Source organism: Verticillium alfalfae, genomic scaffold, assembly GCF_000150825.1.
Source record: "Verticillium alfalfae VaMs.102 supercont1.2 genomic scaffold, whole genome shotgun sequence".
Classification (NCBI taxonomy): domain Eukaryota; kingdom Fungi; phylum Ascomycota; class Sordariomycetes; order Glomerellales; family Plectosphaerellaceae; genus Verticillium; species Verticillium alfalfae.
This window is the reverse complement of record NW_003315037.1, coordinates 2,650,413-2,660,055: the sequence shown is the minus strand read 5'-3', so window position 1 is coordinate 2,660,055 and position 9,643 is coordinate 2,650,413. Positions and strand designations below refer to the sequence as shown.

At 50.4% G+C, this 9,643-nt stretch overlaps 3 protein-coding genes across 3 annotated transcripts; all 3 read left to right on the top strand.

The window, feature by feature from the left end:
• Positions 1-728: 728 nt before the first annotated feature.
• Positions 729-1,997, top strand: VDBG_02283 (flavonol synthase; the record flags this gene model as incomplete). The annotated part of the gene is made up of 4 exons (XM_003008049.1): positions 729-804; positions 866-1,162; positions 1,218-1,663; positions 1,719-1,997. 4 exons carry the CDS (start codon positions 729-731, stop codon positions 1,995-1,997), a joined length of 1,098 nt encoding a protein of 365 aa, XP_003008095.1.
• A 341-nt stretch (positions 1,998-2,338) lies between these two features.
• VDBG_02282 (hypothetical protein) lies at positions 2,339-3,137 on the top strand (the record flags this gene model as incomplete). The annotated part of the gene is made up of 2 exons (XM_003008048.1): positions 2,339-2,661; positions 2,708-3,137. The coding sequence occupies 2 exons, from the start codon at positions 2,578-2,580 to the stop codon at positions 2,852-2,854; spliced, it is 231 nt and encodes a 76-aa protein (XP_003008094.1).
• A 3,609-nt stretch (positions 3,138-6,746) lies between these two features.
• Positions 6,747-7,277, top strand: VDBG_02281 (predicted protein; the record flags this gene model as incomplete). The annotated part of the gene is made up of 1 exon (XM_003008047.1): positions 6,747-7,277. The coding sequence occupies one exon, from the start codon at positions 6,747-6,749 to the stop codon at positions 7,275-7,277; it is 531 nt and encodes a 176-aa protein (XP_003008093.1).
• Positions 7,278-9,643: the final 2,366 nt, after the last annotated feature.

Below are 9,643 nucleotides of genomic sequence, written 5' to 3'. Positions count from 1 at the left end.
TCTATTCGAGTTTATATGATCCCGCCTCGTCAGGCTCAGGGCCGCCGGGAGAAGATTTCAGACTCCAATCGGCAGCAAGACCGACTTCCGGCTGGACCATCGCAATCGCAGAGCCGATGGTGAAATACGTCGCGGCCCAGACTCCCCAAAAGATCGCCCAAACGGAAGACCCTGATTCTGACCAAGGACGAAAGGGCCAGGATCTGCAGGCGCAGTGTAGGTACAGGCTTACCCATCACCACTGGCTCCGAACCCGGCGCTGCGACGGGGTGGCGTCTTTTGCAACGCTGACATGCGGTGCGACAGCAGTGCTGGTGCCGGTGCGGCACAGCCCGGGGTCTGGGTGTGGCGGTCGGCGAGCGGAGGGGCGGGGCCGACGGGTTGCACAATCCGATACCAGATGACGAATGCGGGGATCAATTGGTGAATCGTCCAAACACATGACCGGACGGGAGGCACATCACGGAGAAACGCTGGAGATACTAGATCACGACATTGTCCTGCTGTTGCATCGGTGGAGGTCTGGTGTTGGTGGTGGTTGGGTGGTTCGCGGTGTTCGAGGTGCTGCCGATTGCCGGTTCGGAGAGGCGTGTTGCGATTGATAATCAGGAATCGTTTCGATAAAGATAGGACGTATGAGATCTGGGGGTTGGGCATGGCACTTTTCATGTTTTCACCATTTATTGATGGTATTCTGGCATCGCGATCAAGCCTGTTGATTCTTCAAGATGCCGTCAGCCGTTCCTCAGCTGTACGAATACACCCACGTCTCGGAGACGCAGGAGGACCTGGACTGGGCCGACCGTGAGTTCTCACTTGATGCAATCAGAAATTTCAAAGGTCACTAACACGGAATATCGCGCAGTTGCGACGATTGACCTCGCGAAGTATGGCACACCCGAAGGCAATGCGGAGCTCGTCAAGACGCTCCTCGAGGCCATCCGTACAAAGGGCTTCTTCTACGTCACCAACTTTGGCATTCCGCAGGAAGCAGTCGACCGGCAATTTGCCCTCGGCCAGCGTTTTTATGAACTTCCCCTCGAAGAGAAGCTCGAGTACGAACCGGACCTGGACTCGGGTGATTACAATGGGTACCGACCTGCGGGTAGGCGGCTCCTAAGCGGTGGCATCTACGATAAGACGGAAGTCTGGAACATGGCAAGTAAGTCTTGCGCTGCGACTGCGACACGCAGATTGGGACGCTGACCAGTTGATAGCTAAATCCGGTCACATCACGCAGCCTGTGCCCAAGCTCCTCGAAGAGCGCCTTGACGAGATTGACGCCTTTGCCAAGGACCTCCACGACAAGGTCCTCGACCCGCTGAACCACCTGATTGCCCTGGCGCTCGAGCTTCCGGAAGACTTCTTCACGAAGGTGCACAGGTGGAAAACGCACGACGAATCCCATTTGCGGTACATGAAGTACGCGAAATTCTCACAGGCAGAGATTGACCAGCTCGGCGACGGACTCTGGTCGAGGGGCCACACGGACCTGGGCACCATCACGTTGCTGTTCCGGCAGCCGGTGGCGGCGCTGCAGATCCGTGACCACGAGTCTGGCCAGTGGAAGTGGGCGAAGCCGCTCGACGGCAGTCTGACCGTCAACACGTGTGATGCGCTGAGCTTCCTGACAGGCGGGTACATCAGGTCGACAGTTCACCGGGTGGGTGCTTTGGCCAGTGCATCTTGACGTTGCATGCTAACTCTTGAATTACAAGGTCTCTGTGCCGTCAAAGGACCAGCGGCACGTCGACCGTCTGGGGCTGCTATATTTTGCGCGGCCGCAAAACGATCTCGTCCTCAAGACGATCGACTCGCCTGTGCTCAAGCGTGAGGGATTCACGCGGAACGAGTTTGAAGCAGGCGGCCACCCCGTGCCGACGATGGGAGAATTTACGACGCTGAAGCAAAAGTGGCAGCAGAAGAAGGGGACGAGCTACGAGACGTCAGAAGGCCAGCAGATCTTGCCTGGTTTTGCGGGCCAGTACTTTGCCTAAGGGAAACGAGGAGTCCTCCATTTTTAGTCAGAACTTTCTTGAGTGCCCCCGGTTCCGTGTCTTTCAAGTAATGAAAACTCCGAAAGTCGAATTTTGAGACAGGAGTGGTAAGCCATGATCAATCGAGATCGCCGGGGGTCACCCGGATTCTGGAACCTCTGTTAATCAGATGATGTAGCGTGTAGGTCGCAGACACGCCAAGCCAGCCAGACCCCTCAGAGCAATGCACGGAGCTTTCACTCCGGCGGTGGATGTAGGGATGCCCACAGCACATGGGCACTCTTCTCAGTTGCCATCGCGATACTGGTTACTGCTGACCCGCCCATGACGTTACGCTCTCCACGGTAGTCGCCCAACCTCACGATGCCGCAAAGTTTCTTGGCCTCTGAAGAATTGGAGAACGAATTGCTCATGACGTCAATGTCACTGACGGCGGTCGGCATCTGGAGTCCTTTTAAAATGCAGCGTCAGCTTCTTTTCAGCGGATCTTTCGTAGCCATTCATCAACATTCAAGTATCTATCCCATATCGAACCCGATATATATCACGGCTCTCGTCTTTAAAGAACACACTGCCAAAAATGCCTCGCCAGGGAGAAGGTCATATTGCCGACAACGCCGTTGAGAACGGCCAAAACATCATTCACGGCGCTGGTGAAGTCAAGGTAAAGCCTGCCTTCCAGCATCAGAACACCGCACTAACGATCGTAGGACTCACATGTCGCCCGTGCAGACAAGACTGCGCCCATGCCTGAGCATGAGAAGGGTGCCGGTATCCAGGGCCTGAACGGCAGCGGCGGTCAGAGCCAAGGGCTTGCGAAGGGGGATAATGTAGGTCAGGGAGGTCGTTCTTCTTGATCTCTCGGAAATTATGTATACAACCAGCACTTGGGGGGAAGTTCGATTGGGGGCGGACAGGTTACAGTGAATATGAGTAGCGATTGAATTTCCTCTTTACCCTCCATCCATGCCCTTGATCACTGTTAGTATCATTCCAAACTTCACTCCACTGGAAAGAATAATCAAGACGCAAGCAGATTATACCGGGACATCGTAGCATTCATTCACAGTGAACGCTGTCTGCCTTGCATAATACTTTATATCAACTTAGCTATTTTATCAAATATAGTTCCCTGTCCTCTGTGTTGCATGCTTATTTCACGTTCCTTGTGTATCTTGTTGGGTTCAACCCACTTCATTTCATCACCCTCTTCTCATTCCTAAACTCTAGGTATGCCCGACTGATACATTTTCTACCTGATGCTACCTATTCATGAATCTAAAGCAGCCAGATCCAAAGAGAAGTGTATTATATCTAGTGAGTCAAGTACTGAAGCGTTGCATAAGCACTATCAAGACCAGACTATTCTCGGTCACCTCAAGACCTCCTGCTTGAGCTGTAGGAATGTGCTTTGACTGCAGTACCATTATGTAGTTGTTGCAAGATGAAGACTATGACCTGATGTACTCATGCATTTAACTTTCGTGCGATCTGTCTACTAGCTTAGCAACTTTTCAATCGAGACCTTGATGTATCTATTGATACTTGTTGTGAGCTGCCCATTCTTCAAGTCAGAGTCGATTTCAGCTTCTGGCCCCATTCCTAGTCTCACGAGTTGGACATTGCCACTTGAGTGCCGAGGGAGATCTTCATTCAGCCACCTCAAAACACTGGGAGCATTCAGTCCCACGCCCAGTTCTAATTTGACGGTTCTTTTTACTCTGTGTCCGACATGTGATCGGAATCGATCCAACGTCTCCTCGCCACCTCCGAAAGGCGCCCAATTGAACCGTGACCCAGCCCGCACGCAGATGGACGTCCTCCCTCGCGGTATTGGCATCTTGGTCCTTGACTGAAATCCGTAAGCTGTTGCGAAGAGGCATTTAAGTGCCGGACAGCTGCCAGCTGAAGTGGTTCTGAGGGCATCGTTGCTTCAGGCCGGCAATGAGCAAGACGTTGCAGTACGGTATACGACCCCTGAGGCCTGGAGAGACTTTCTGCAGGCCAGCCATGGGCGAGAAACAGGCCATCGGCATTCAAAGTCCTGATATAAACCCTGGCACCGGACCTGCGTAACCAGGACAGGAGCCCGTCATGTAGCTCCGATCGCGGTCAGTTCTTGACCAAGCCGAGGCGGGTGAAAAAGTAGCCCCAGCGGTCCTGTTCGGATAAACAACCATCAAACCCAAATACGCCATACATTGTTCACAGACCATGCCTCTTCTTGAAAGAGGGAAAGATACGAGAGAACAGGGTCCTATTATTATAACCCAAGCCTACAGCTGCAAAAAGCTCGGCGTCAACACTGACCGAGATGGTGTCCGCTGAAGCGAGCCAAGCTCAGGCTGTTTCGATGGAAGACACTCGATCTGAGGCGCTGGCAACATTTCGCAAGGTAGGAATTATGCCGCCCACCCATCCTGAAGAGGTTTGAACGTCTCCAGGCAAATTCGTCGGCATCCTTAAAGACTTCAAAGATCAAATCCGTGACCGTAGTGTCAGGATGTCGCATAAACCACTGCCAAACCTCGTAAACCGCAATTTTTGTTTCAAGGGAATATGGGAATGAGAAGAGACCTGTAATTGCAGCAGGAACCAATGATTTTGCGCCCAGAGTCCAGCACAGGTAGAGTCTTAACGGCCTCGAGTGCAAAATTGCAGCACGCAGCCAGTTGATCCCTCTCACTGGTGATAGGTTTTGACTGCGGTGCAATTTGGGGTCCAACAGCGTGCACAACATGCCGAGACGGCAGGCAGTACCCTTGATGGCGATGCTCTCGCCGGGAGTCAAGTCAGTGAGCCGTCCATTCATGGCTTGGCGGCACTCGTCGCGCAGTCGAGGAATGGTTGTTGCATGAATAACGTTCTCGATACATCAGTGTGACGGCTGGAAGCATCCAAGCCCCTGTTCATTCGCTGGGTTGACGATTGCGTTCACATTAATGAGGGTCCTCATGTCGTCGCGCCAGAGGGCTATCTTTGTTGAGACCGGATTATTGAGGAATGCGACGGCTGAATAGTGTTAGCCAGCTTGAGAACCCTAGTACCTCTTTCTGCGACGAGCATATCGCCGATTTAATCGAGTATGTGTTGCGATAGTTTTGTTTCTGATGTCCGGATGCACAGCAATTCTTGCAAGCTGCGGAGCTGGGCCGAACGCTCATGGTGCTTTTAGTGATCTTTGAGCTGGTCATACCTGTGCTTGTGGTGGCCACATTGACGAGCCTGTGGCTTGCTTTGCCGGCGCCAGGAGAGTTCATGGAGAAGATAATTGACTGCTCTTTCCAGGTCTGTCATGATGAAGGCGTTGCTTCTGTGGATGAATAGAGGAGCGTTGTTGTTATTTCGGCAGAAGCATCATTTTTCATGCCTTGCTACCCCGTGTTCGCCACTCACGCCGTTTGTAATGTCAAGGCCATACGATTGATGACCAGTCCGATCCTGAACAGACCAACGTTTACTTAGATATGTTTTCGTCTAAAGCTAGTTGCATATGACTCTGTCTACCATACACTTCAACTCAGGTAGGTGACCTTGATCTGTGTCTCCAAATCCTGCGGGACCAAAATATTTCGCTCCTCCATGAAGATGGGGTTGAACCTCAGCAGTCGGAATCAAAATGCGACGAGCAGCTGAAACTACAAACAGGCCCTCGATAATATATTGCCTGTCAGTTCAATACGTAGATGCACAAAGAGTGTAAAGCGATCGACTCATCCCATTGATTGAACTTTTGGCAGTTCCTAGCGAACAGAAGGGTGGCATGGTCTGAGCGCTTGGAGTTTCGGGGTCGTGGTCGACATGGGACTTGACAAGACAGCGATGGTCTTCGATTGTGCGGAACACATTTTGGTGACAGGCATGCCGCGTAACCGTGCCGTTGTAGTCGAATATTCGTTCGCTGAAATTCATGGCAAGATTGCGTCCAGACATATGAGCACCCGCTTGCTGACAGTGTTTAATGACCGGCTGTGGTCGTTCTAAGATAGCAGCGATGACGTCCCAGTATGAGTAGCCCCTCTTCGTAAAATGTTGCCGTGTTGGGTTTGAATGCACCGTTAGTATCATTATGACAATGAATGGAGTGGAAGTACGCGTGTTTAATGGGCATGTAAACTTTTAACAGTTTTTACATTGATACCATTTCAGCCGCAATTTTCGATTCAAAGGGACATTTTACGTCATGAAGGATTGCCATGTCGGGATGCCTCCCCTTGAACAGTATACATCTCCGCGAACCAGTCCATGATCGACGACGGACTCCGGGTTTGGGGGCCAGGATGCTACTATATGAGGGGAGACCTCCAACTGTGTCTCACCATGCGTCATACTGTATCACAATTCTTGGGACTAGTTATCATGGAGTTGCACATTTTCCACTACCAATGTTCCGCCGACATGGCTTGGTCCCATGAATGGTTTGTGATCCGCCAGCGCATTCTGCTGCCAACGTTGTTTTGGGGGCTGTGATGGGGCTTCGTCCAGCGCGAAGGATTGTGACCGACGATCGAAGGGCAGTGCCGTACTTGAATTTGGATTCCAGCCTGGGCAGACGTCAATGGCCTCAGTATTGTTTTTAAACGCGCACAAAATTCGCTATATAATGCTGGATCACTCCCTGCTCTAAGACCTGGGACTTTGATACAGCACACACATAGCAACGCCACCAGTAAACAATACCGTTACCTTTACCACCGTTACCATCACACTAAACTTTCACCAAACCATCTCAGCAATTCTTAGACCATCATGCATTTTCAGCAACTTACATCCTTCCTGCTCACCTCTGCCGCTATCGCAAGCGCAAAGCCTTTGGCAAGCGTCTCGCGGCGCGATGACCACCCTGTCGACTTCAAGCAAGCTTGTGAGAAGAATCAGCCGCCGAAAGGCAACTGTGTTTTTGTCATCGCCGGCGGAACCACCCTGGAATGGAGTGGCACCAATCTTGGCAATGGTGAAGCCGATCGAGTCGCCGTGGTAACTGATTCAAACTGCAAAACACTCGCAATTAAGGAATGGGAGCCAACAAGTCCTGGATTCCACGTTGTGTTCGACGACCCCAAGGTGCCCAAGAGCGGCGACCTCCATGCTAGTACCAGCTACATTGGTTCGGATGGCGTGTCCGAACCAGACTGGCTCAGACTTGACGGCAGTGATGTGCCTGGATGGGACTGTGGAGAAAGGCAGAATGAGTTGGGTGGATTTCTGGGAGTTGAGGGTGGCTACTGGAAGGCTTGTAACTTCCCGTGTACTCAGGAGGCGTGGGACAACTGGGATTAAGCATACACCGTAACAATGATATCTAGGTTGTCTCTCATCGGCAATAGCTATTCAAGATAAAGAGAAGTTGATCTTGCTTATCCAATTGAGACCATGGGACTTACAACCTAATGATGTTTATCACAAGATATGGTTTTGATCCGGAAATAGAACGGACAAGAACACAGAATTTCAGAGGGTAACATGAAACCTGAAGCAGGAGAGGGAGTCAGCGAAATCCAAGAACTAGGGCAACATAGGGCAGCCATTTCTTCAGACCTGCAGATTTTTCATAGTGTGACACACCAACCGTGCAAGGTTTGTTGACCTTTCTCATGGGTAATATTTTGCCAGATTTATAGGGACAACATCATGACAAAGCTGCGCACCGCAAACAAGGGATATTCGGTTCTCATCACGACACTGTACATGCTCATGTCGAATCAGCCTCACGACGAGTGAACGACAAGTAAATCTTTATCTATTGAGGTGTGTTCAGCAAGGGGAATAAGTGATGTTATTCAAATATGTAGTCCACTGACCTCTCTTACAACCAAATTCCTCAATATGCTAAAGCCCTCACTTGGAGCTCCAAAATCCAAGAGCAGGCGACCCCTCTCAATCTTGTGATCTCCATATAGATCTTGGCATTTCGGTACCATGATAGCAGCACAAACCATCAGGAGGCATTATTCACGGCGGCGAAATGGGGGTTTCAGATCTTATGGCCGACACTACTAGTGCTACTATATCTCAAGAATCAAGCCCAGTAATTCGCCGAAGAGAAGATGGTTGGCGCCAGCTTCTTCTACAACCATGACAAAGACCATTGCATTCGCGCAACCTTATATCCTCAGTGATAGACTCTAATGTATTCATTACGATACTATCACTCTTAGCCCTATATTTTCGTGACGGAATCTTGGCTGTCCTTTGTCTTCATGAGAAGTCTAGCAGAATTCGGTTTCGAAAACTTGTTTCATAGAGCTACAAATTTGTCGGATATCAGTCATAATGGTTGTTTTTTTGGCGTTCTGCGAGTTGAATTTATTTTGCAACTAATACGCTCTACTCGCCCAATGTCCTATTCGTAAAGTTTCACCCGAGCCTGATGACCCTCGGAACAACTTGAAACCTCCAGAATTCCATGAAACGACTGAAACGACTAATTGAAGTCTTTCCTTCATTGGAACTCTTCCAAAACGTCGACGAATCTCACTTGCGGCAGCAGCCGCAGTTCTGTCTCTTGCCGAAATCGCTGTCGTCGATGTCGGGAAGGCAGCAGCTCTCGCTGAAGTCGCACGAGAGGCCGCCACAGCAGTCTCTATTATTGTAGCAACCGAGGTTGGGAATCGCACAGGTCTGGCGGCCTTGCAGCTCCCTGATATCTCTAGCCTTGAGGCTAGGGGTGCCTAGGCAGAAGCCTGCGAGGGTCGTGAGGATGATGATCGAGATCTGCATGTTTTTCGTTTCTTGATCGTTTGTTGAACAATTGAGATGGCGGGAAGAGAGTTTGCTAGCGAGCTAGGTGGTTATGGGACTAAAGACTTTGAAGGTGATGCAGTATCTAGAGCTGTATCTGGAAACCCTGGTTGATTGCAGATTATCCGGCTCTACTTATAATCTCTCACTCTTTTCCAAATTCAACCCTACTGCTAATAAATACCTGTAGGTGAGATCTTGCAACTCATAATGTAGCCTATCGGGTTTATTCCCTATCCTTGCCGCTGGCCGTGTCTCGATGATCTCGGGCCGCGTCGAATGTTTATACCATGTACTATTGTGTCTCGGCTGTATTTTCCCGTCAGCGGCTGACTTAACACCCGTGTCTTGAAGATCAATTCCTCTCATTCAGGGCGTGTAACGTGCACGTTTTCAGTACCGAAAGAACGTATTGGTCAGACGATGCCCAATTCTTGGAGGCACTGACACAGTCTCAGCCGAACTCCATGTAGTGACGTAGCTGAAGGGCTGTCCTGTGTCAATATGTCTTAGTACTCGGCAATACTATCATATGTCGCACACTCAGAAGAAGTCTGTACAATGCGCGGCCTTCTCGAGCACCGTGCTCACAACCCTGACGTGCATTGATGATGCGTCGAGGTGCCTAGCAAGTCGGCAATACTCATGATGCATGGCGAGTCCACGAGGTCGGTAGACAGGACTATCAATATGCTCGAGCGTTTGAAACAGTCCTATATGATTATAATAGTTGAACCGATTTAGTCTTCTCGACAAAATCTGATCGCAATTCTTGGCAGGCTGACACCGACAATTGAAACACTTGACTGGAAGTTCGTGGCAAGCTGGTATGTACTTTCGTACATCCTTATTTCTCTGCAATATTGGGTTATGCTTTGATACACGTAGCAGGGGAGGTGATATGA